The sequence below is a fragment of the Microcaecilia unicolor genome, unplaced genomic scaffold (assembly GCF_901765095.1).
Source record: "Microcaecilia unicolor unplaced genomic scaffold, aMicUni1.1, whole genome shotgun sequence".
Taxonomy (NCBI): Eukaryota; Metazoa; Chordata; class Amphibia; order Gymnophiona; family Siphonopidae; genus Microcaecilia; species Microcaecilia unicolor.
This window is the reverse complement of record NW_021963032.1, coordinates 88,044-115,768: the sequence shown is the minus strand read 5'-3', so window position 1 is coordinate 115,768 and position 27,725 is coordinate 88,044. Positions and strand designations below refer to the sequence as shown.

At 42.3% G+C, this 27,725-nt stretch overlaps 1 protein-coding gene across 1 annotated transcript in view; it reads right to left on the bottom strand.

Annotated features, from left to right (window-relative positions):
• Positions 1-6,068: 6,068 nt before the first annotated feature.
• LOC115458798 (urokinase plasminogen activator surface receptor-like) overlaps positions 6,069-27,725 on the bottom strand; it is a 59,186-nt gene continuing 37,529 nt past the window's right edge. The window contains exons 4-7 of the mRNA XM_030188610.1: positions 27,301-27,450; positions 26,018-26,167; positions 14,479-14,610; positions 6,069-6,473 (exon numbers count right to left, since the gene is read on the bottom strand). Of these exons, the coding sequence (XP_030044470.1) occupies positions 6,304-6,473; positions 14,479-14,610; positions 26,018-26,167; positions 27,301-27,450 (602 nt within the window). The 3' untranslated portion in view covers positions 6,069-6,303. The remainder of the gene's footprint in view (positions 6,474-14,478; positions 14,611-26,017; positions 26,168-27,300; positions 27,451-27,725) is intronic.

Here is a 27,725-nt window from a genome sequence, read left to right as displayed (position 1 = left end):
GAATAATCACTGCTTTTGTAGTTATTAGATAGTAATGCTAAAATGTTTGTAACGTCAACATAGCTTAAGATAATTAAGGGACTTATTTTCAAAACAGAAAAACATCCAAAAAATGGCACAAACATCCAAATCACTATTTTCAAAACCCATTTTAAGACATTTTTCTATGCAATTCTTCTGCAGTGCATCCAACTCACAAGGGAGCATGTCAGGGGCAGAACTTGGTTGTTTTCAAAACTTGGACTTTTTCTGCCATAACGGAACAAAGCAAAAACGTCCAGGGCTAAAAGTTAGATGTTTTGGTCTAGACCTGTTTCAATCATGGCTAAGTCACAAAAAGGTGCCCTAAATGACCAAATGGTCACTGACCCCCTCCCACCCCAAATTTGTGAAGGAACCAGCCTCTATGACTGCTTCAGATGTTATGGCCAGTCCTATTAGAGCAGCAATCATGGTCCCTGGAGTAGTCTAGTGGTCCGTACAGTGAACTGTAGAGAAGGGAACCCAAGCCCATGTCCCACTCTAACTAGTACACTTGTGGTGAAAAGTGTGAGCCCTCCAAAACCCACCAGAAACCTACTGTACCCACATATAGGTGATAATTGCATGCATAAGGGCTATTGTAGTGGTGTAGTTGGGTACAGTAGGTTTTTGGTGGATTTTGGGGGTAACGGTAAAATGTGTACATGGGACCTTTTATGTAAAGTCCACTGCAGTGCCCCCTAGGGTGCCCCACTGCTCTGCTGGGATATCTGTGTGGCCAGTCTGCTAAGAATGCTCCCCACCCCCATACATTCCAATGACTTGTTCTTGGACGTTTTTCCCTTGGAAATTATGGTCCATAAAAATAGACACACTGAGCACAAAAACATCTAGCAAATGGCCATTTTTGAAACAAAAAGATAGATGTTTTCTGGTTTAAAATCACAATGTTCGCCAGACGATGTTTGGACATTTTCACCAAGCTATGGGATTGACATATCCTATATAATAATTTGCACCTCCAACGTTCCATCGCTGTCTGGCTGCCTGGGTTTGTAACATCTCATGACGTCAGCCAGCCTCCAGCGTTCCATTCCCCCTCACTGCCCCGCCCTCGCGTCAAAACGTAATGACATCAGAGGGCGGAACAGTGAGAGGGAAGGGAACGCTGGAGGCAAGCTGACATCAGGATGTTACCAATGGAAGGGAAGCCAGCCAGGCCAGCCAGAAAATGATGAGGTACAAAGGAAGAGAGAATCGTGCCACATCAAGGGGAGGGCAGGGCAGAGGAAGAAGAATCTATGAACATGGATGGGATTGGATGGGATGGGAGGAGAGGACAAGAGAGAAGAGAATCGCGGGACATGGATGGGAGGGCAGGGAAGAGGAGAATCGCTGGACATGTAGGGGAGGGAAGGGAAGGGAAGAATCGCTGGACATGGAGGGGACGGGAGGGCAGGGGAGAGACAAAAAATCGCTTACAAGAGAGCCTTTTTAGGGCCCGTTTCATTGTTGAGGAAACGGGCTTGGTTCCACTAGTTATATACATGCTGACAATGTTCAATGTTTTTCTATTGACAAATTCTTTAAATCAGTGTTTCCCAATTCCGGTCCTGGAGTACCCCATGCCAGTGAGGTTTTCAGGATATCCACGATGAATATGCATGAAAGAGATTTGCATATAATGGAGGCAGTGTATGCAAATCAAGCTCCTGTATATTCATTGTGGATATCCTGAAAACCTGACTGGCAAGGGATACTCCAGGAGCGGATTTGGAAAACACTGTTTTAGATGATACATTCAAATGTATTACAACTAGTTTGAAGGGTATTTCAAGATGGATGATCATCCATAGACTAAAATTAAACACTGAGAAAACCTCTTTGCTTTGGATGGGAGGTAAGCAGTTTCCAATATCTCTGTTGAATTTTAACTTTGATGGTAAGATCATTCTTCTCCAAACAACAGTGAGAAGTTTAGGGTGTGGTTAGATTCTACCCTAGAAGGAATATCCCAGGTAAATCATGTTGTATCATCTGTCTTTGTACAGGTATATTTTCTGCATCAAATTCATACATTTTTCTCATTAAGGGGCCCTTTTACAAAGCTGTGGTAGTTTTACCATGACAATGGTGTGCGGCAAATCGGTCCTACTGCCAGGCTACCACATGAGCCCGGCAGTAGTTCCGGTATGTGCCACTTACCATTTCCAGTGCTCATAAAAATGGTTTTTTTTTTAAATTCTGGAGGCTTACCCGATTACCACTGAGTTAGCACTGGAGCCCTTACGAGGTGGTAAGGGCTGCCCCAGGAAATGACTGTGTGGCAAGTGCTTAACTTACTGCACAGCCATTTCTGTAAAAAAAAAAAAAGGCCTCCTTTTATCCTATGCAGTAAAAGGGGGCCTCAGTGTGAGGCAAACCATGCGCCAACTCCACCGCAGGGGTTCTTTTACTGCAGCTTGGTATAAGGACCCCTAAATGAACATCAAAAGGTTATGGCCATAATTGTTTTCTTGGCTATATTACTGTAATTCTCTGTATTTAGGTTTCTCTAAGATTTTGTTATCCCACTTACAGTTATTGCAGAATACAGCAATATGGATCATCATGCAGAAAAATAAAATTTAACAGAATGTCACCTTTATTAAAGGAGTTTAATTGGCTGCCTGTTGTGACAAAGATTGAATTTAAAATTTTACGTTTTGCTTTTACATTTTTATATGGAAACTGTCCTTTTTATTTTCTAAAGTTTTGAAAAGTTAGATTCTGTCAGGTTTATATGCAACCTGTACACATCAATAAATTTGAGATTCCATTAGCTTCATCTATTTGTTTAAACTCGTCACGCAACAAACCTTTTGGTTTTGCAGTTCCTTTGTTACGGAATTGTTAAGATGTGAAACTGATTATCTAAGTTTTAGAAAGATTCTGTATTCCTGGCTATATTCTAAGGGCCCTGTTTACTAAGGTGCGCTAGAGCTTTTAGCACGTGCTAAACACTAGAGATGCCCGTATCTTCCTATTAGCGCGTGCACATACTAATTTTAAGCACGTGTTAAAAATGCTAGCGTGGCTTAGTAAACAGGGCCCTAAATATTTATATGAACTATTAAGAATTATTTATATTTTTTTCCAATGTTCCCATTGTCTATTATGTTTTTTAGATGAATGTATTTTTATCATTGCAAACCATTCTAGTTATTTTGTTAGAGATGGTATATAAATATTCTATTTATTATTATGATTATTTAAAGTCTGGGTAGGTGAGTTACATGGGGAATGGTGAGCTTGGAAGGGAGAAAGAGGGGCAGATGGAAGTAGGGTTGCTACCTGGCAGAAAGGCTTGTGCCATCCTGGTTTTACCTTAATTTCCCTAAGAGACCCTCCTATGAATGTAAGAGCATCCTCACTTGCCTTTTTATGACCAGAGATTTTGCTAACTTTAATTATGTTTGTTGGGGGGAAAGGGAAAGAAAGGCATGACCTCTCTCTTCTCTACTTCTCAGAGCTGGGGTCCCTGAATCCTCAGCCATGCCTATGACTTCTGATGGGTCACAGTCACCACTGCTAATTCTCCAAATGCATTAGAGTTGACTATAGAATCACAAATCTGAGCATCCCCAAGGATGAATATCCTTGACTGAAAAGCCAGAGAGAGCAAGCCCAGGGTGAAGGGTTTGTATTAGAGGGCAGGGACAGAGTAAGTGAGCAGCAGTTTCTCTCTGTGGAATTCTCTCTTCCACGCCACCTCCCTGCTCACCATTACTTAGATCCAAACCCATCCTCAAACCTTAAACATAACAACATATGCTTTGCCATACTGGGACAGACCGAAGGTCCATCAAGCCCAGCATCCTGTTTCCAACAGTGACCAATCCAGGTTACAAGTACATGGCAAGATCCCAAAACAGTACAATACATTTTATGCTGCTTATCCTAGAAATAAGCAGTGAATTTCCTCCAAGTTCATCTTAATAATGGCTTATGGAATTATCCAAACCTTGTTTAAACCACGCTAACTGACTGCTTTTACCATATTCTCTGGCAACGAATTGCAGAGTTTAATTACAAGTTGAGTGAAGAAATATTTTCTCTGATTTGTTTTAAATTTACTACTTTGTACCTTCATTGCATGCCCCCTAGTCCTAGTATTTTTGGAAAGAGTAAACAAGCAATTCACGTCTACCTGTTCCACTCCACTCATTATTTTATAGACCTCTATCATATCTCCCTGCAGCCATCTTTTCTCCAAGCTGAAGAGTTCTAGCTGCTTTAGCCTTTCCTTATAGGGAAGTAGTCCCATCCCCTTTTTTCGTTGCCCTTTTCTGTACCTTTTCCAATTCCACTATATCTTTTTTGAGATGCGGTGACCAGCAGCGTAGCAAGGGCGGGGCGGTCGGGGCGGTCCGCCCCGGGTGCACACCACTGGAGGGGTTCAGAGAGCAGCTGCACACCTGTTGGCTCCGCTGTTTCCCTGCTCCCTCTGACCCGGAACAGGTTGATGCATTGGGAGGGGGTGTCATTGCGCCAGGGGGGTGTCATGCTGCACCCGGGGGGGGGAGTGTCATGCTGCACCTGGGGGGGTGCGCATCGGCAATCCGCCCCAGGTGGCAGCCGACCTAGGAACATCACTGGCGGTGACCAGAATTGCACACAGTATTCGAGGTGTGGTTTTACCATGGAATGATACAAAAGCATTTTTAACATCCTCATTTTTGTTTTACATTTCTTTCCTAATAATACCTAACATTCTATTTGCTTTTATTTGCTTCTTAGTTGCTGACGCACATCGTACAGAGATGTCAGTGAAGAATGCATTCTCTGAATAAGTCAATTTTCTGCAACTTGTTATAAACAAGTTTTTGAAACCTGGACACTCCCGCTGCAAAGTATCTACATACATCTGGGGGCAGGAGGGCTTTGCTATGTAGATCATTATCAGAATCCCAGAAAAGCACCAGCCATACATGCAAATCCTGAATATAGCTAGTGAGGAGATTCAGTGAAAGGAGATTTAAAAAATAAACACCACATGCAACCTTAATAATAAGTGCACACCTTTTATTAACAAAAAAAAGAGAAAAATTCCTGAAATAAAATATATCAAGACAACATACAAAGAAGAGCTAGAAATAAGAACAAATGTAAAAGTGATATAACCAAGAAATAGGCAAGTTGATGTTTTGAAGTTCTGAGCTTGTGCTAATTTTTCTAGTGTACACCCCAGTAGGGTTGGGCAGCCATTTCTTGTGTTGTTTCCAGAAATGTTTGTTTCGATTGTTTTTGTTTGGCTGTTTTTTCATCACAGGAGCAGTCATATAGGGGTGAATTCTATAAACCGCGCCAAAAAAAGCAGTGCTGAAAAAATCCACTCAAGTGTATTCTATAAGTTGCACCTAAAGTTAGGCGTGGTTTATAGAATAGCACTTAAGCACAGGGTCGTGCGTAAATTTAGGTGTGTCCATTTGTACAAATGAAAACATACTGCGAAAACCCTACCTACATTTACACATGGAACCCCCTTTTCTATAATTGCATGAGTAACTCAAATACATGCCCAGGCTCCATCCCAAAACACCTATGACCCTCCCATTTCTGCGCCCCGTTTTCTGAGATGTGAGTAAAATTTAGGTGCAAATCATGTGCTTAAAGTACATAAGTAATGCCATACTGGGAAAAGACCAAAGTTCCATTGAGCCCAGCATCCTGTCCCCGACAGCGGCCAATCCAGGTCAAGGGCACCTGGCAAGCTTCCCAAACGTACAAACATTTTATACAAGTTATTCCCGTGTACATGTACACTGATTTCAATTCGCACCAATAATTGTTTGTTTAAAAGCCAATTATTGGCACTAATTAGGGGGATAATGATCAATCTTTCTATTAGAATGTACGCTCTTTTCCTGATAGCATGAATATGCTGTTCACGCATGCGCAGTAGCACATTATTGAAAAAAAATGTGTGCTCTTTTGGAAATAATGCACTCTTTTTCCACATAGGATGCACTCTTTCCAGAGAGGGCGCTATTATTAGCAAATAACAAAATACAAATTTCTATGATGTTTTTTTTCGTCTCTTTGTCGGGTTTTAACAACATACAATGACACAAAATACGTAATTTTCATTTCCCATATTGTTACATATAACAGCCCATCTCTACACTCCAGGCAGTATTCTAATGTGAGGCTGGGTGGGGTTATACCAACAGGATGCTCTTCATCCATAGAAAACCTCTGTTGGCTTAGATGTAAGTGGTCTGTGCTACTGTGCTTGGGGGCGGGAGGAGGGGTAGTAGGTTAGGAGACAAGTAAATAAGGTCAGTTCTTGGTTTTCGCCTCTTCACTGGTACCAATACCCACTTGGTTGCAAAGTGATCCAGAGCAGCAGCTAGTGCTGCTCTTCACAGGAATCCGGAAGTCTGGATATAATCGCTGGCAGAAGGAGTCTGTAGCACAGCCTTTCATGATGATCCGGTTGTGTGTATCACCTGGAGTTGTACAAAAAGAGAAAGCAGACTTTGTGAAACACTTTCTTATGTTAATGTCAGTGGCATAGCCATGGGGGGCTTTGACCCCCTCTTTGGGCTCAGGCCTCCTCCAAACCTGCGACACCCCGAATGGTTGGCAGGGTTGCCTAAGCCCCGCCAAAGAAATTAGGTGTCTAAGTTGCTCCCCTCCACCTATAGCTGCTGCTGTAATGCGGAAATTGGCAGCGTGCCTCCAGCATCGGCGGCTTGAAGCATGCTGCTGACTTCCACATTACAACAGCAGCACAAGGTGGAATGGAGTGTCTGAGGCATTTAATTTCTTTGGCAGGTGGGGCTTCGGCATCCGTGCCAGCAAAGGTACTTTAAATGCACACGGAATTTCAGATTGGGCGGAATGTTGGGTCTTGGGGGGGCTATCAGAGTCTAGGCCCTTGGAGACCAGAGTGATAGGGCTTACTAGGGGTAGAGGGGTTGAGAGGGGGCTGTAGGGGTATAGTCAATAAAACATTCCATGTTCTTGCTGGATTGTTGGCCATATTTCCTTGAATTCAAAATTTTTGTGCACATAAAAGCACTAGGTTACAGGGGGGTATGGGATGGGGGGGGGGGGGAGTAATGTTAAAACAAAAAAGTTAGATGATGGTTTTGATTGTCTGATTTGCATTATGTCTATTTTGTTAGTTATATTTTGGATACCTAAATTGTTGTTTGCAATCTATTTGAATGTCACCAATAAAAAATTGTTGAAACATAAATGCACACAGAAGGGGAGAAGGGAATGCGTTGCCCCCTGTCCAGTCCATCCCTGGGCTCCCCCAACATTGGACAGCTGGTTATACATCTTTTTAATGCATGTGTCACTACATGTGGATCAGTGTGTTCATAAATAGAAACTGAGGACTCCTGCCTGGTTAATCATGCTGAACGAGTTGGAAGGGGATATTCAGTGCATCCAGGTCTAATTTACTTTTTTTAAAGATGCTGATCACCGCCCCTGGTCAACTTGTATGCTTCAATGAATTGTTATGTGAACAGAAGCTGAGACAACCTCCACATGATACAAAGTTAAAGTCAACAACTTTCTGCAACTTTTAATGCATAATTACTATTTATTTGCTGTTTTGTTAAGATTCAAATAAGAAAACAGTAAATATGACAGGTGCAACAGCTGGGACATCCTTCCAGTCAGTATTCTGTAACATCTCCTTTGGCAGAAACAACAGGGCCAATATTCAGACTGCAGGAGGGAACCAGCTACTTCTTGGGTTTGGCAACAAACCTGGAAATTCAATGTCAGGACTGTATCCAGTGACCAGTATTAAAATTTCTGGGGGGGTTTTGCTGCTAAAAACATAGCTGGTTAAGCTGATATTCATTAGCTGACCGGCTAAGTTATAGGAGCCAGATATGCATGGGTGTAGTTTGGAGGGGGGAGCATTGCCCCCCCCCCACAAACGGCTTGCATGTTGGCATCTCTCTCCTTCCAACTCCTTCCAACTCCTTCCTGCAGGCTCCGGTGTCACTCCTCCACCTCTCCACTCTCCTCCCACTGCAGCCTTTCCATCTTCGAGGCTGCTGTAAGCGTAAGCATGCTGCCTTTGTGTGACACAGACACCTTCTCTGTATTGCGACTTCCTGTTTCCTCATAGGTAGGTTGCTCACTGCAGAGAGAAGGCTTCCAAAACTAGGTCCTGCTGTGCCTTATCTGTTAATGCTGTGGTACAAAATTCAAGTTTTAAAACTAGGGGGAAAAGAGTATGAAGATGAGTTGATAAAGTTTGCTTTTTTTATATTTTTATTCTGCCTATCACTAACCTACAATTCCTCCTTTAAACCCCAATCTTTAAATTCCCAAAGCACAATGTCACATTTACAAAGCTGGAAACTAGGTTGTGAGCCCTTGGGCCACTGCCGAGGAGCAGCAGTGGCAGGCAAAACCACCCCATGCTAGAGACAGGGCAAATCTCAGGCAAGCAGTTAGGCTTCACCTGCACTTGGCCACTTTTCACCCAGTTGAGCTCTGGGCTTCAGGTGGCCAGCAGGACTTGCTGGACAGGGCAGGACTGGATAACAGCAAGGCAGCACAGGGACTGAGGGTCAGAGGGGAAAGGGAGGAACATGGGCAGCAAGGCAGGAGACTGGGCAAGGAAGGGAAAGCTAAAGGGCAGAACAGAAAGCTGCAGAACAGCCACTAAACAGGGAACAAACACTGACTAACAAGACACAGAACTAAGAGCTGCAAGCAGCCCCAAAGCCATAACACAGACAAACAGAAACTAAACACAGAATTACAAACAAGAAACCAGGCAAGGAAAGCAAGCAAAACCTAAACTAAACACAGACTAACTAGAAACAGGCAAGAATCTCAGGCAAACACTGGACTAGGAGAAGTGCAACAAGCACCAACATACCAGGGCCTTAGACGCAAGGCAAAGGCAAAGCCAGAGAGTTTCAAAATGGCTAATAAGCCCAGCAGCAGCTGAAGCTCAGGTGCAGCAATCACCAGGCAACTACGGGTGCTGTGTAGGTTCAAACAAAGCAAGCAAGTCTGGAAGATCTGGACTGGACTGGGCTGAAGTCTGGACCGGGTAGGAACAGCAAGACAGTCTATGGCAGTTCATAGCAGCCACCGGTTCTGGCCACCAGAGGGCGAGGTGAGCACAGATGTGACACACAAAGCAAAATAATCTTCACTTACCAGAGAAATGTCCTCTTCTCTCAGAACTTCTCAGAAACAAACGGAAGTGGGACCTTTCCTATTTATATAGGTTTGGATCTAAGGGGACTGCTTCAAACAGACCCTTTCAAGCTAACTCAGTAATCAGATTATCCCTTAATAACCTCTGCAAATATTCTACTTCCTCACACCTTAATTAACACCTAATTCAGGTCAGTAGTAGTGCTACCTTTCCAGCAACTAAAGAACAGAAAATAACTGTCTTTTAGAACAAGATTTGAGACTTCCTACTATCCTTTTTAAAGTTCTTTGACTTTTAAGTTTCTACTTGTAGAAAAAGTTTCAGTTTAAAACTATGGAAAAGGGGTTGTACACTATGGAAGCTAGTTAATAATGCTTGCTTTTTTCTCTCTCCCCACCCCCCAGACTAAACTAGGTCCTGCTGTACAGCTAAAGCCTGTGCCAGCTAAGGTGGAAGCTATCCAGGGTTGGCCCACTCCCGAAACTAAAAAGCAAGTACAGTGCAATCCGCTTAAGTGCAAGGGTCTGGGACCAAAGAAATACATGCAGTTTACCGAAGCGTGCACTTAACCGTTGTGACCCAAAGAAGCTTGATATCTGATAAACATATGTACAGTACTGTTTATTATACGTACAGTACACAGTCTCCGTTAACTGACGTTAGGCTTACTTGAAGTAATCAGTCATAGTCCTCTGTACACTCTTGTGTCTGTGAGTTCCATAGACTATGTCTGCCAGATAGTAAAAACTGTCATAGCACTGACATCCAGTGGCCTCCAGATAGGTAGGCCCACACGGTGTTGAGACTCTCCAGCGCTCTTGCAAAAATGACAGGAGGTTGTTGAATTTCGTCAGCATGTGTCTCGCTGCTCATTTCATCATCTGTTTCATCATCAGCTGTTGCCTGCGTGTAGGCGCATATCTCGACATCAGTGCTGTCGTCAGCTGTTTGTAGATCGTAATCAACAGCTATGTAGTGATGAAACTCCTCTTTCGTAACACTGGCTGGGATGTCAATAGCCTGTTCATCTGACGCGTTTGCAACAGCTGCATCTGTTTCGCCCATCTCCACATTCTTAACAAAGCTTGCCCGCTTGTAGCAGTTCACAATGGTTGCCTGTGTAACATGATTCCAGGCTTCTTTCTGCATATGTAAGGAATCCAACAGCGATAGATTATGAGCCAGTTCAACAGCATGTTTATCCTTGCCAGTCTGGTCATCCATAACGCTCATCAGACGACATAGCACAAGAGCCCGATAATGTTTTTTGAAATTGGCTATTATGTCCTGATCCATAGGTTGGATCAGAGAGGTAGTGTTTGGTGGCAGGAAGACCACCTCGACGTTAGACAGCCTGACATCATCACTGTGTGCAGCACAATTATCACAAAGCAACAAAATCTGACGCTTTTGTGCCCGCATTCTAGTGTCTAACTTCTTTAGCCACTGCTTCCAAATTTCCCCAGTCATCCATGAATTTGCGTTAGCCTCATATGATACAGGAAGTCGCTTAACATTCTTGAAGCAACGGGGCTGTTTGCTCTTTCCAATGACGAGTGGTTCCAACTTCTCACTCCCATCCATATTGCAGCAAAGGAGGATCATCAGTTGGTCCATCAACGTTTTACATCCTGTAGTTTCAGCTTGTTTGAATGCAAGTGTTCCATCAGGAATCGCTCACCAGTAGAGACCGTTTTCGTCGCTATTGAAATGTCATGAGGTGCAAACTCGTTCAAGATGGTAGGAAGAACTGAAACAACCCAATTTTCAGCACCAAAGTCATCAGCATCTTGTTTTTCACCATGCTGTTTCTTGAATTTTATGTTATTCTTCTCCTTCCATCTTTCCAACCATCCAACAGTGGCTTTGAATTCAGTTAGTCCAAGACTTTCAGCTAGCTGATTAGCTTTCTCCATAAGCAGTGGACCACTGACAGGAAACTGTCTGCTCCTGACTTGAGAAAACCACCGAAGAAGAGCATCTTCTACATCCTCAGCTTTTCCCTCCCGTTTACATTTCCTGTATGGATTTGTAATGTTTTGCCAGTCTTCCAGAAGCTGATCTTTCTGCTTCAAGATACGTGAAATTTGATTGGGATTGACACCATATTCTTTAGCAATAGATGCTTGACTTTGTTTTCTAATTTTTTAAAAACTTCTACTCGTTCAGCTAGTGTTAAAGTCTTACAGTTGCGCGATGACGACAATGACTCCAGTGTACACTCTAACAACTTTCTTTCGCTTATTCTGCCTTTGGCAATTAACCAATGAGATTTCAAATTTATTGCCCCTTTGTCACGTGCCAATCGGCTTCCATATTCCATGCGTACGCTCATGCGGAGTCTTTCCTGCAGAGGAGCGGTCTTAAACCATGCATATAACGAATCTTGCACTTATCAGTGGTGTGCTAAACCGAAGTTTGTCCCCATAGAATTTGATGGTGCCAAAAACGGGACCGAAGTATGGCATGCAGTTAAACAGAGCATGCGCTTATCCGATGTGCACTTAAATGGAGTGCAATGTATTGGCCTTCCTTGGAACAGCGGGGTATAACCAAGCCCCTGACGGACATGACTAAAAGGAGACTATCCCAAATCATTACCTGGTCGCCAGAATCAAAAATTAAAGACAGCATTAGCTAACAACTAGATGCACCTGATTACCAGTAAAGATTTGTGGTACAGACTGATGCCTCGGCATATGGCATTGGGGCTGTACTCGGTCAAGTGATTAGCAGAGGGGTGGAGCACTCCATTGTGTACCTGAGTAGCAAGCTCCTTGACAGAGAGGTAGCTTATGCCACTATTGAAAAAGAATGTTTGGCCTTAGTGTGGGCCTTTAAGAAACTGGAGCCATTCTGTATGGGCGAGACTTTACTGTCATCACAGATCGCAATCCATTGGTCTGGTTTAAAAGAGTCTCAGGTGAGAATGGGAAGCTACTCCGGTGGAGCCTGTCCCTGCAGATGTACAACTTCACCATACAGCACCAGAAGGGCAGTGAACATAGTAATGTTGATGGACTCTCCAGAACGTAAAAGCCAGAACCGCCCTGACACTGGACTGTCAAGACCCAATCAGGAGTCTATAGAGGCCACAGTCCAAGTTCTCTCTCTTAAGGGGGGAAGTGGGATGAAATGGTGAATTTATGAATTCTAAAAATATTTCTTGGAAGTGTATTTCTCTAGTTTGGCCAGCAGGTGGTACATGTTTATGTTTAAAGCTGTCACAGGAAAAATGACTGTTCCTTCTTTAGGTTAACACAGAAAGGAAGTAACCTGCAGTGATGTGGTCATCTACTTTTATAAAATATTATTCTGGGCTCTGAATGGCGCAGGAGCTCAAATTCAATCAAAATGTACTGGCTTTTTCCCCAGTCTCAACCAGGGAGAGGAGAAAGAAAGATCTCTTCACTGAGACCCTGTGAGCAGTTATATTCTGTACCCTGTGAGCAGCTATATTTCCTGTACTCCCCAGGCACTATCCAGGTATTGATTAAATGTTTAGATAGTTTTAATATTGATCCATATTCAGTTACCTGTTATTGTTTGCTGTTTTTGTTCCATCTGTTTTTATGGTTCACTGTTCAATATTTTTCTGACAACAAACCTTTTTAGCTTGTCTAGACTGACTAAGAATCTTGGTGGTTTATGTTCTTGGGTCTGTGGGTGCTTTCTAGGAACTGGGGGACCCCTGGAGTGTGACCCCTGTGTCCAAGAAATCACTGGGGAATAACTTGTGGGTGGGAGACTCACACAGAGGCAATTGGAACCTAGTACGTGGGGGTGGAGGGTTGCTAGTGTAGAGCATAAGCGGCAGATGGACCTGAGCTGTGCTGGAGATAGACCCTCTAAGAGGCCGCAATGTTAGCACCAGGCGGGTAGCTAAGCGTTCTGTGACACCTAGTTACTCTCTACAATAGGATAGGGGGCAGTTCAAGGCCAATTATGATTTTAGAATTGTGTTAACAAAGAATCTAGGTTTGGTGTGATTGTAATTAACTGGAAAATGTTAAAGGGTTGATAATATTGTTAAGGGATTTATACTGAATTTGAATTTTTATTGTTGAAAAAGATAGGTATGTATCTGAATGTAACTCGCCTTCGAAAAAGTTATGAGCTAAATAAGTATATATATAAATAAATAAAATACATGCTGAGACCAAAATAATTGTTAATAAGGTGAAAAACAATAAAATTGTATATTGCTTTATAGTCCCTGATCTATTGAACCTGGTTCTGAAACTTATTGTTAGAAGCAGCTCCTTGTGACTCTGGGCAAGTCACTTAACCCTCCATTGCCCGCCACATTGAGCCTGCCATGAGTGGGAAAGCACCTGCCATGAGTGGGAAAGCGCGGGGTACAAATGTAACAAAAATAAAAAATCCCATTTTAAATTAAATTAAATTTGTATACACTGTCTCTCTTATGTATGCAGATTTAACTTATGTCCAAAGGAGTAGGGTGAATGGACGTATTGGAGCCGACTCTGTGGGTGCTGTGGGTGCTTGAGCACCCCCAATATTGAGAAAATTCCTTGTATGTGTCCAGGGAGGGGTTATTTCCATTGGGCTTAGCACCCCCAATAATTTTGAAAAGTTGGCTCCTATGAATGGACGGCACTTCAAACAAAAATCATGGAAACATAAGTCTATGGCATAAAGATGCTTATTGTTGTGGATACACTCAAATCATCTGAAGACAACATGGAGCCGAGTTTCGCCATAAATGCCTGCCTCAGGAGTCTTTGCTGGTGTGAGAATGTAATTTAAGTGTTAGAAACAGTGTGTTGAGTAGTCTAAATACTTAAGTAAGTAATCTTTAATAAAATGTGGTGCTGCCTGAGAGAATCGCAAAAGTGCAATTGTGCGAGAAAACTTGTGTTTAGACTACTCAACACACTGTTTCTAACACATAATTTACACTAGCAAAGACTCCTGAGGCAAGCATTTATGCCGAAACACAGCAACATATCTTCATAAGGGTTGAGTGTATCCACAACAATAAATCTCTTTATGCCATAGACTTTTGTTTCCATGTGTTTTGTGTTTGAAGAGCCATCCATTCACCCTACTCCTCTGGATATTTGTTTCACGTTCATAGGAACTTTGCAGTTCCTCCACCTTGGTGGTTCTTTCCACACCACCTCGGTGGTTTCTTTTCCCATCTGTAGATTTAACTTATGCATATTCATTGTGAATTTCATGAAAACCTGAGTGGCTATGAGGTCCCCAGTAGTCTTTAGTGAAGGTTATAGGTTTTGGACTCTCAAGGCCCTGACTGGAAGAATGAAACTGTAGGGTTGTACCTATGATATCCAGACACTGAGTCATAGCACCAGTGCACTTCATCTTCTTCACATGCTCTGGAGAACAGCCCCCCTGCTCTGAGTCCGCACAGCTGTAACACTCCACACCATTTTCCTTCCCAGGCTCAGATTCTGTACGTGAGAAAGAACAGACAGGAGATACCGTTAAGAAGATATGAGATGGATCTACTCATTCACTTCTAGTGGCAGAAGCTCAAATTAAGACTCCTTAGAGCAGAAGTGATTCAACTCAGAAGATACATAAGCTAAAGAACTAAGGACAGTGACTGGAGCAAGTTATAAAGACAGCAACAGAGATGACAAACAGGTACAGTGAAATTGAACAAGACCACAGTAACATTCGGCAAGGAGGAAAGGAGAGAAGGTCCATGGCGTTCTACTTGTCCAAGCAATAGATACACTCTGTGCAACTCATCCACTGACAACCTCCCCCCCCCCCCCCCCACCTGCCTGCTTCAGCACCACAAATCATAGGAGCCAACTTTTCAGAATGGTTAGGGGTGCTAAACTCATCTTAAAGTACCCCTCTTGGACAAGTTGAAGGCATTTGCTCAATAATGGGGCTGCTCAATCATTCACAGCACCAACAGAGCTAGCACCTATGCAATCAATGAGATGAGATGGTGGTCTGGGAGCAAGTTTTGCACCCCCTTCATATTTGCAGCCACAGCGCTCACACAGCCCTTGGCACGGCACTGTCTGGATATATATTTAAACTGTGGCTGGCATTTAAAAGAAATGTCAACTGCAGAGCTTGAATATTGTCCAAGTGGTTTTAACCAAACAAAACCGAGTATGGCAGGACCATAGGACTTCCACAAAGGAGCCCAAGCCAGAAGTCATAAAGTGTATGTACAAAGTTTATTGTTCAACAAAATTATTAAATAGCACCAGCACTGCATATCTGGGCCTGACTAGACTGAAGCTAGCTGCCGGAACTTATGTAGGTCACAGCCAAAGGCCCACCTTCCAATCCAATCCTTCTCCCCCAAAGGCTTTAAGCCCCCAATACTGGCTACCCACACCCCATAGGACCTCTCTCGGGCTTACTTTTAACATCCATAGGGGTCGTTGGAGCAAGAGCAATCCCCTTTGTTCCTGCTCATCGCAGCATCATAAGCAAAATGGCTACCGCAACCTCTAACAGTAGTCTCACAGTAGTATCTAGAGGTGGAAGCAGCCATTTTGCCCTATGGAAGGGGGCCTACAAGGTATTGGGGAGCCCCATGTTGAGGTTTAAAGCCTTTGGGGGAGAGGAGAGGGGAAAGGAGGCGATCAGATTGGTAGGTGGAATTGGCCTAGGGGAGGGGGGATCGGATTTGGCAGGGGGACCTTTGACCTTACAAAAGGGCTGGGAGCCCATAAAGAGGGCCTTGATTTTGAGGAGGAGGAGCAGAATAACAAGGCATGTCATGCAGGGGGAAAATCAGTTGTTGGAGGGGATTCTGAGAGGGAGGTTGGACCACATGGGAAGGGATAAGGAGGGATTGGGGATTGCTCCTGCCATGCCGATTCCAAATTCTAATGGCTGCCACGACCTCCAGCAGCAGTCTTGCAACTGGAGAACACTCCTGCCCTGATTAGGCCACTAGACCACCAGGACTTCTAAGATAGGCTTGGGGGGTGGGCCAACAGGTGGTAGGAGGGTGACGCTTTTGATCAGGGGGGGCCCACTTTCTGTTGAGGGGACTGGGAGGGTGTGTGCGACATGCTTTTAGTAGGAGGGATTGTGCCATACTGGTTTCAGTTTCAGCTGAAACTGTGTGGTTCATTTAGGCTACAAATTGGTTTTGGCCAATATCAAAAAAACCTGGTGTTGGTCGCCCTCTAGTGTGTATTATATGCACATACGTGCTAGTATTCTATAACCTATGCATACAATTGGTGCCTAACTTTATATGCCAGATTATAGAATGAGGGAGATAACCTTTTTGTTTGAATTATATATTCAATGGGATTATCTTTATTATCAGCATTTACGGCAGAAGTTATCAAAGTGGACTACCATGAAGATGGATCATTTTACTACAACTCGTGCTATTTTAACACAGATCCTATTTTATGCAATGTTGACCTAGTTACTACAAGCCCAGGTTAACAGTAAAATAGCCCATCTTCATTGTAGCCCAGATTGAAAACTTTGCCCCTTACATTTGAATCTAATCATGTTTTTAGCATAAATTATGCTGAAATGCAGGATATCCTAGGGAGGTCAAAAACTTTCTCTCAGCATTTTATTCACCCTTTATTACAGCAGCTCCTGGAACTTTCCACATTATGTACTGATGAAGGCATAGCAGACCTTATATATGTCTACATTGCAAAGATACATTTGAGCTGACAATCTTAGAATGACCACTAGTATGACTTTGAACACTCATTGTCCCATCAGGTTTTGTTTTCTTTCTCCTTGGCTCAATACCCTTCTGAGTAAATGATATATGGAATTATCCTGTCCCATGTGATAATAATAATCAAAGCTGCCACCAAAACTAGAGAGGCTGGTCAGTTAAGCCCCTTTTAATATCAGACCAAGTCTTGATGAGACACATGACATATCAATTACAGACACGTAAAGACACACATCACTCATACCAACGGTTTCACCCCTTGACAGAATTTTAAATAATCAGATTCCAAAGTATTCCATAACACTGGACCTGCCCTATCTCACATACTAACTTTAGCCTCCTCCTTCATCGAGGTACAGACAATAACCCACGGCATGCGATTAACAACATGTGGAGACATTCCATCTTTTAGCTAGAATGGATGCTTAAGTAATTAGATCAATATCTTAAATTTGTTGGATTATTTGTAGTAAATAATTAGCAGATTTTAGTACACACAGCTTCAGCTTTAGAAATGTTAATTTCTTTCTTCATCTCTCTCTCATTCACCCCTGAATAATTCACTGCTGAGTCACTTTAAAGTTGAAGTAACAAAACATCTGTTTACTCACAGTTTGTAGTTAGATTATAATCAGACAGGCTTATATATACATATTACTATACATTTGTATTATCAGCTCCTTCCATGTGCTTAGATGGTAATGGATGCTCACACCACCATAGATCCTCTCAGGTTAGGAGAGATCATGAGCTCCATGTGCTCCATGTGCTGCATGTGCTGCATCTAACCCCCACAGGAAGTTGCATAGCTGTGTGACCTCTCTAAGTAATTCACATCAGAGGTCACAGAGTAATCACAGAGAAATAATAGGTGACAGGCAATGCATGTAAAATACAATACATTCCAACAAACCCCTTCTCATGCATAACTGTCATGCAATTATTTATTCATACAAAGTCCAAGCTTTATACGCAGATTCACAAAATGTTCTCTGGGTAACGGTTTGGTCATGATGTCAGCTGTCATCTCACTGGTGTGACAATAGTGTAGACTGATGACCCCTTCTTTCGCCAACTCTCGCACGTTGTGGTATTTCGTTGCGATGTGCTTGGTGCGTGACTGAACCTTGTCATTCTGTGACAGTCGGATGCAGCTCTGATTATCTTCCATTATCTGGATTGGTCTCTTTTCAGCTATTCCAAAATCCAGCAAAAGTTTTTCAATCCACATCAGTTCTCTGCACGCTTCCGATACGGCCACGTATTCAGCTTCTGTAGAAGACAAACTCACAATACTTTGTTTATGACTGGCCCATGAAATTTGTACATTTCCATACATAAACACATATCCACTTGTGGATTTATAATCAGAATGATCCCCTGCCCAATCTGAATCACAGTAACATATTAGTTTTGGATTACTATTGGCTGAAATCTTTAATTTACAATCAATGGTACCCTTTAAATACCTTACCATCCTTTTAACTGCAGTCCAATCTGATTTGGTAGGTGAGCTGACCCTTCTGCTCAAAATTCCTACTGCATTTGCTATATCAGCCCTGTATGTGGTAGCTAGATATAAAAGCTTACCTATGGCTGATCTATATTGGATGTTATCTGGTAAAGGTTCTCTTACTGTTTCATCCTTCAGAAAATCAGTGATCATGGGAGTGCTTACAACTTGGGCATCTTGCATACCTAAACTTTCAATAAGCTCATTTATTTTCTGCTTCTGGCTTAGAAGATAAGAACCATCATTTTGTTTCTCAATTTCTATACCAAGATAGTATGACACATTACCAAGTTCTTTTATCTCAACATTGTGGTTTAAACATTTTACAATGTCCTTGTACTCTTGCTCACTTTTGCTTGCAATGAGCAGATCATCAACAAAGCTAAAATGTATGCATATTGTCCATTTGTGCACCTAGTGTACAAGCATTTATCTGCTTCACCTTGCTTAAATCCTAAATTTGTCAATATTTCATGCAATTTTTCATTCCAACATTCTGCACTTTGCTTTAATCCACAAAGACCTTTGTTTAATTTACACACTAGCTGTCTTTGTTTTGTATTTATGAAACCTGTTGGTTGTTCCATGTACAAGTCTTCAGTTATATCTCCGTGAAGAAATGCTGTTTTCACATCAATGTGGTTGACTTGCATGCCTTTTGAGACTGCAATGCTCAGAAGTGTTCTTATTGTCGTGTGTTTCACTACAGGTGCAAACACTTCATCAAAATCTTCTCCATATTTTTGAAGATATCCCTTTGCCACTAATCTGGCTTTATACCTTTCCACTTTTCCTTGTGCATTCCTTTTTAACTTGAATACCCATTTGCATCCTATAGCTTCTTGCCAGGAGGTAATTTTGTAAGAATCCAAGTATTATTTTTATCCAATGCATCAATTTCTTCTTGTGCAGCTTTATGCCATTCAGCAGCTTCTTCTGCTGGCATTTTCTCAATCTCATCCCATGTTAAGGGCTCTTGAGCTTCTGCTGACTTTGTTAAGTAAGACAGTCTTGGGGGTGGAACACCTTTGTTTTCCCTGGATGAGCGTCTGACAACAGGTTGGTCTGACCTTTCCGCATCCTCTAAATCTGAGAGTTCTTCTCCAATTGATTCCCCTTCTCCAACTGTACTGTCTTCTTCAATGATCCTTTCTGTGTCTGCTTCCTCTGCCTGTTCCTCGTTAGATACAGATGAGTTGCTTTCAGACATCTGCCTTGGTATGGCATTTATATACACTGGCATGTCTATTATGGTTCTAGTTTCATATTCTGGATGATAAGGCTCATCTGGGATAATCCAGCCTTTATCAACCCTTTTGTTTTCATCAAAATATTTAACATGTCTTATGCCAACAATGCCAGTTTTCATATTCAAAATTCTATATCCTTTGTGTCCTGGAGTATAGCCAACTAAAATGCCCCTTTCTGTTGTGGAATCCAGCTTATGCCTTCTTTGCTTTGGTACATGAGCATATGCTGTACTTCCAAATGTTCTTATGTGTGACAGGTTTGGCTTCCTACCATGCCATGTCTCATGTGGTGTGCGCTCAGCGCCTTTAGTTGGCATTCTGTTTTGTAGGTACACTGCTGTGAGGATGGCTTCCCCCCATAGTCTTTTAGGGAGATTGCTATCTGACAGCATACATCTGGTCATTTCCACAAGTGACCTAAATTTTCTCTCTGCAACAGAATTTTGCTCTGGTGTATAAGCTACTGTTGTGATATGTTGAATGCCTTCTTGTTCTAGAAATGTGCGCATGCTTTGTGAAGTGAACTCACCACCATTGTCGGTCTGAAGAACCTTTGGTTTTCTTTCAAATTTATTGCTCACCATGGCTACGTATTTCTTCAGCATGTCTGTGACTTGACTTTTCTCTTTCAGCAAATAGGCCACACAATATCTAGAGAAATCATCCAAGAATATTAGCACAAATCTGTTATTTCCCAATGATGGGATATTAAACGGTCCACATAGGTCACTGTGTATTAAGTCCAGTACTTTATTACTCCTATTTCCTGTGTATGCAGGAAATGAGGGTCTCACACCCTTTTGAGTAACACAGTCTATGCATTTCTCCATTTTACCAGCATCTGCACTTATCTGAATGCCGGTGGCTAGTTGCTTACTGTAAAGATCCTGGATCACCTTAGAATCACGATGTCCCAGGCGGCGGTGCCAGATTTCCAGACTACATTTACCATCATTCTTCCTTACTTGCGCCAGATGTGAGGCTTCACCTGAAATGCTCAGTTTATAAACATCATTATGCATAAAAGCTTCAGCATACACTTCATCATTTTTAGAGATTGTGCACTTACTGTTTTCAAAATGAATCACAAATCCCTTCTTATCTAATGTAGATACACTAAGCATATTGCAAACTGCTTGGGGAATATACAAGACATCACTTACAGGAATTTCTTTAACTTCATTAGACACTTTGCATTTTAAGAATCCAATACCTTTTGCTTGGATCTTAGCAGTCCCTGCGTTTGCAGTTTTAAGAATACCTTCCTCTGGACACATTTCCTGAAAGAAATCTTTAGAATTGGTTAAATGGCATGTGCTCCCCGAATCCAAAATCCAAGTACTTTCATTTGAATTATTATTTACCATAGTCAAAGATTTTTCTGCCATTAGAAAGCCCTTGTGTTTATCTTTGTCCTTCATACATTTCCTGGTTTGAAAATTCTTTAGTTCCATTGGCTTAGGTGAGCTAGAGGGAGTGTTTTGTGTTTCCTTACACCATTTAGATACATGTCCCTCCTTTCCACATAAGTAGCAAATCAGCTTGCCCTTGGGTGGAGTTTTCCCATAGCTCCGCCTTCCTCTGTTCTTTGCCAAGAAATTTGTTTCATTTCTCTCTGACTTGCTTTGAGAACACATCTCCTCAGAATCATTTATTATGCATTCCTGCCTTAGTTTTGATGTTGCCTGTTCAAAAGATTGCCCTTCAATGGCCTCATTTACAGACCTAAAAACATCAAACTTCTTTGATAGTGAGGTAAAAAGAAATGCTCTTTTCAATGCATCACACATGGGAATTCCAGAAAGTTCTAATTTTTGAAATGAAGACATAAGATGCATAATGTGATCATTACATTTACTTTTATCCCTTAATTTGGTTTCATTCAACTCTGCCAGCCAAATTGGTTGCTGCTTTGCATATGTAGTTGCATACATAGTTCTCAGTTTATATAAAATGTCCTTTGGTGTATCTTTTCCCTCCACTAATATGGCTTGTTTCTCTGAGAGAGCTTCCAAAAGCATGCACTTCACATAATAGTTTGCATTGTCCCATTCAGCCATATTTTCAGCTGTTCTGTCTTGGTCTAAGCATATATTTAATCTTTTTGCTCGAAGGAGACATATGAATCTTAGTTCCCACTGCCGATAATTAAACTCAGTTAATTTAGGCACCTTGAGAGAATAGAACAATGGTGAATTTCCTCCCTCAGCCATTTTCTTAGCCTTCTGTCTGCTGTGTGGGGGGAGAGAGAGACAGACTGAATCTTTCCTTTAAGACTTAAGAGAAAAATGTGGCCTTTTTTTCTGCCTGGTAATATTTCTCTTCTTTTTCAATTCCTGGCCCTGGGCCCATAACCCTTTTGTTGGATTATTTGTAGTAAATAATTAGCAGATTTTAGTACACACAGCTTCAGCTTTAGAAATGTTAATTTCTTTCTTCATCTCTCTCTCATTCACCCCTGAATAATTCACTGCTGAGTCACTTTAAAGTTGAAGTAACAAAACATCTGTTTACTCACAGTTTGTAGTTAGATTATAATCAGACAGGCTTATATATACATATTACTATACATTTGTATTATCAGCTCCTTCCATGTGCTTAGATGGTAATGGATGCTCACACCACCATAGATCCTCTCAGGTTAGGAGAGATCATGAGCTCCATGTGCTCCATGTGCTGCATGTGCTGCATCTAACCCCCACAGGAAGTTGCATAGCTGTGTGACCTCTCTAAGTAATTCACATCAGAGGTCACAGAGTAATCACAGAGAAATAATAGGTGACAGGCAATGCATGTAAAATACAATACATTCCAACAAAATTTTGTTCACATAGTTATTGATAACCAATGTATGATTTCAAGTCAAGGAGTAATATTTAGAACAGCCAAGTGTTATCCTAACTGCTGCATTTTGAACTATTTGCATTGACTGGAATGTAGACATTGGTAGTTCAAGATAGATAGCATTATAATAATCAAAAGTCGACAGACAGCGTTCTTCATTTTGTATATCAGCAAAAGTAAGGGGAGGGGAATTCCTGTGACATAAGCTTTGTGCTAAGGGAGTAATTCTAGAAAGGGAAAGGGAAGAGAGATGGGATTTGGTCAGTGGTGTGCTGGTAAATTTTTAACAACAGGCTCTCTCCCTGCTCCACCTCTGCGCCCCCCCCCCCCCCCCCACACACACACCTCTATGCCCCCCCGCCAAAAAAAAAAAAACATTTGCAGAGCTGGCTATACCCGGGGAGGGAGCGTGCTTTCAAACAATCCTTACATCCAAATTTACCTTCTTTTAATGTAAAAAAAATTCTTTATCCTCCATCTTTTAAGACACTGCCTACCTGCTGGATAGTGATGGCACAAGGAAAGCAAGTGAAGACTAACTCAAAATAACCTGGCTGTTCCTTAGATGGGCACTAGTATTACGATATTGAAGATGCAACCATAGAATGACTCTGTGGTTATGCTCCACTAATAAGTTAAAAGATTAACTGGATTTCTTGAAAGGATTATATAAATTTAGGATGCAGGACTAGGGACACACACATACACGTATTTAGCCAATATCATAATTCTTCATGTACAGCCACAAAACAACTTTTTAGGGTGGATAGTGTTCACAATGAGCTCCTTTTATTATCGACCAGATAGAGACAAGAGTTTTCAGTTTTGACACAGTATAATTTATCACAAGAACAAAATATAAGAAAACCAATGGGCTGCATTAGGGGCTTATGGCCCATTTATGTTTAAACAAAAGAAATCTGCAAGAAACAAAATATTTTTATTTTGACTAATAAAACCACTTGCCCCTGAATCATGTTCAAAACAGAATAATCAATTTGTGTATCTAAAAGGTAAACTTCTACAAAACAGATTAAGATCTGATTCCATGTGCCCCAATGAAAGGAGAGTTTAATTCTACTTCCATTTAATTTCAATATATTCCATCATCATCTTTATAACACAAGGCTTCCCAAGGTAGATTACAACAACAGTTAAGATGAACCCATCAGGAAACAGGATATCCTCACTGAAATTTGGCCATCTGTATTGTATACAGACAGTGTATTTATTTATTTTTATTTTTTTAGTGTAGAAAAATGAGCACAAAATACAAAGTTTAAGATTGCTATTTCTACCAGCTATAATAATTTTTAAAGATGTTTTAGTGATATTCAATTGTTATTTCATGATATTTATATTATATGGAAAGCTTTCAAATAAATAAAAAATCTGTCCAATAAGTAAAAAAAAAAAAAAAAACGAAACAAAAACTTTTGTCCTCCACCTTTTAAGGCACTGCCTATCCAATTGAAACAGCTTTAGACTTGTTACAGATGGACCAAGAATTAAAAAAAAAACCGAGAATGTGGATGCAGCAGATCATAGGTTTGATTGCTTTGTTTGGTTCACTACAGGACAGCTGTGGGGGGGGGGGGGGGGGGGGGGGGGGGGGAGGGGAGTGAAAACAAAGATTAAACAAATTGGTTTCCTTTCTTACCCTGGAGTAGATGGGCTGCCTCCTTGGTCCCGACAGTGTCCTTTGCCTGCCTGCAAGTAAGTAACGATCAGGTCCAACTGCGGCGGGGGATGGGGAGGAGAGGTTGAAGGAGGGAGGCAGGGAGAGGGAGCAGATACGGAGGGAAGAAACAAAGTTCAATGCATGGGGCAGTGGGAAGGGCAGTAGCAGGGGACAGAGAATCAGGAACTCGGACGGACGATGCACACTAACCTCTTGCCTGCAGTGCAGCACGAGGAGGCAGGGTTGCCACACACCACGCATGCACCAATATCAGGTGACAGCTGGTGTGTTTGGGCATGCGTGCCTCCAGCCTCCTGCTGCAATTTGTGGAAAAAAAAAACCCCCCATTCAAGTCACAGCTGAGAGCAGAACAACCGGCTCTCTAAATTCTTCAAAAATTAACAACCGGCTCTGCAGAACCGGTGAGAGCCGGCTCCAGCACACCACTGGATTTGGTATACCGCCTTTCTGTGGTTGTAATCAAAGCAGTTCACATATTATATACAGGGACTTATTTTGTACCTGGGGCACTGGAGGGTTAAGTGACTTGCCCAGAGTCACAAGGAACTGCAGTGGGAATCAAACACAGAGAAAGCAGTAACATTTACACGTGTTTATATATCCTCTTACAGTATGGTTCTATAAAGGAAAGTAGCTGCTACTTCCCTTTATACAATAATAGGCTCCTAATAGCTGCCCCTTATAGAACTGCCCTGTAAGGGGGCAATTCTGTAACTGGGTGCCTTGATTAGGCACCCCAAGGCCATGCAGTAGAAGCCTATTCTACAACAGAACGTAGGCACCTAGGTTTCATTATAAAATACTAGTGTAACCTGGCATCAGCTTGCATAACATTTAGGCACCTGTATTTATGCCAGCCATAGAGTTAATATAAGTGCAGGTATCCATATAAATTACAGTATTCTGTAAGTTACACACATAAGTGGGGGCCCCACCTTTGCTCCGCCCCTGTGTATTCTGTAACTTACACACAGAAGTGGTTTGCCCCGCCTTTGTGCCACCCCTGTGTATTCTGTAACTTACACACAGAAGTGGGAGCCCTACCTATGCTCTGCTCCTGTGTATGTAAATACCTGCTATGTAAGTTAAGTGGGTACTTCCAGGATAGCGTTTAGGCAGAATATTGGCTTTTTCAAAGTTAATGCACACACAAATGTAAGTACCTAGGTACAGTTCTATAAAGGGCGCTAAACGTTAAGCACCTAAAATCTATACAGTAAGCTAGTATCCTATAATGGCAAATTTGTGTACTTGATCCATTACCCGCTCTATGGCAGGTGCAAATAGGCCTACATGCAGCAGTTACACACTGAACTGATAGTATTAAAGCCAGTGTGTGCTTAAATAGAAAGCCCTTGGCCCGCCCATGTGAACGTCCTCTTTGCAGTTACATGCTAAAACACTTAGGGTCAAATTATAGAATAGTGTCTAAATGCACTTTGGTGCCTGTCATTTCACCCCCATTTTAGTGCTTAACTGCCGCATGAGCGCCTAAAGTTAAATGTCCAACTGGTGCCCAAGTTGTGGCACACTCTCTAGAATTTGAAGGGCCCTTTAAATTTGCAGGTACTGTTGGAGGATTTGATGCACACACTAAGCTTCCTGTGCCTGGTATTTCCCAACCAGATTGCCACGCTAGTGCTTCAGTGGCAGATCCAGGTTAAGATTCACCTCTCCCTTTGAGAACTGGCCTGGGAAAGGCAGTGTCATCTGTTCAGGTTGCTCCAGTGCAGCTCGTCCAGTCAAACTGCCTGCACTAGCCTAAAGAGAGCTTTATCTAAGATGACAAAGACAGCAACAGACAAGACTTGGAATGGCTGTCAGGTTTCCAACAGCTATACAGGATGCAGTCACTCACCTGCAAACGTCCCAGAGTTGCATGCAGATCCCTTACAGCACCTCATGGCAGCAGAGTACGAGAGGGGCTGGAGACCATTGCTGAATGCTGCAAACTCTCCACAGGATGTAAGGTTCCCGCAGCCTTTCAGCATTAACCGTGTCTTTTCATCTGCAGGAAAGGGGACCACACAGGTTAAATGGACACACACAACAGAAACGCACATACACATACACATATGTCAGGGGTCCCAAACTCTGATTCTGGACTTTCACATACAAGTTGGGCTTTCACGATATCTGCAGAATAAATTTGTCAGATTTCTTGGCGTTATTTTGGTTAGTCTGTGGCCCTTTACAACCAGAGTTTGCAGTTCCTAGTCTATATGTCTGTCTACAAAGAAACATGTAATGAAGAAAAGACATGCATATTCCCTAAAAGCTGGGGTGAAACCTGAGTGCCTCTGGCACCTGTGGAGGTTAGGACCCCAAGAGATGCTACAACCTCAGAATGTCAGTGGAAGGGCCGTTAACACGAGATAGGCTACAAAATAGCTGGTTGATATTCAGTCCATGGCGGTCAGTTTTTTTTTAAATGCTGACCACTTCGTGCAGAATTAGCTGTGAATATTCTGTGCCAGGCCATTTTGTGGCCAGACCTACAATGGGCAGGACCAAATGGGCATTGCTCCTGCTCATAGGACCCTCCCTGGATCACCATGAACTTTAAGATAGGCCTGAGGAGGTTTACGGGGGTGGGAGTGAGTTGGGGAGACTGATTGGTAAAAGGGGCACTCAGGGAAGACAAGACCATAGCAGAGAGATTAAATTAATTCTTTGCTTCTGTCTTCACCAAGGAAGACGTGGGGGAGATACCAGTGACAGAAATGGTATTCAATGCTGATGAATCAGAGAAACTGAAACAAATCTCTGTAAACCTGGAACATGCTGTCCTAACTTTAATCACTTACTTAACCGGTTAGCAGTCTGAATATGGCTGCTAACCAGTTAAGTCCTGGCTCATCCTAGGTCCCCACCCATGGACCACCTCAGCATTACTCAGACAGTGCAAGAGAGGTCTGTGTTGATATTCAGTGGTACTGTACACTTAAGTGACACTGAATATCAGTACTAAGGTAGCCACAGTGGATTTAACTAGGATAGGTTTATCGCATCATCAACTCTCCCACAACTCTCCCAGGTTTCAGCTCCCTATCTCTTTGTCAAAGTATAGCATAACTTATTAGGATATTCAGAGACCCTTTTTCTCACAGAACGGAACTAGAGGATAGTGAAGAAGCTTACTTCCTGTCACAGCACCCTCAATAGAGATCTCCATGCATTGAGTCTGCTCTCCAGTGCACCTTACTGTAGGTAACTGGTCACCATTGCAGCTAGCAGGATTTCCATTACACACGTAGCACTGGATTCCATGGTCCTTTGTAGAACTGACATCTGAAATGGAGGAAAGACAAGAACATGAGTTTGGGCAGAAAATAACGATAGAGAGAATAATGTGAAGTGGAATGGCCAAAGCTGGTGCTTTCTGCTGGCCACTGCCTGGGGTGTAGTCACTGAAAGGGAAATGGGTGCTACCCTCTCATTAAAGCTTGTTTCCTGATGAGTTTGTGCTGTTTCCTGTTAGGAAAAGACAGGCAGATGAGAATTTGTAGTCATGTAATATGAATTCCACCCAGTAAGAGAATTTTCTGGAATCTCATCAAAGATCC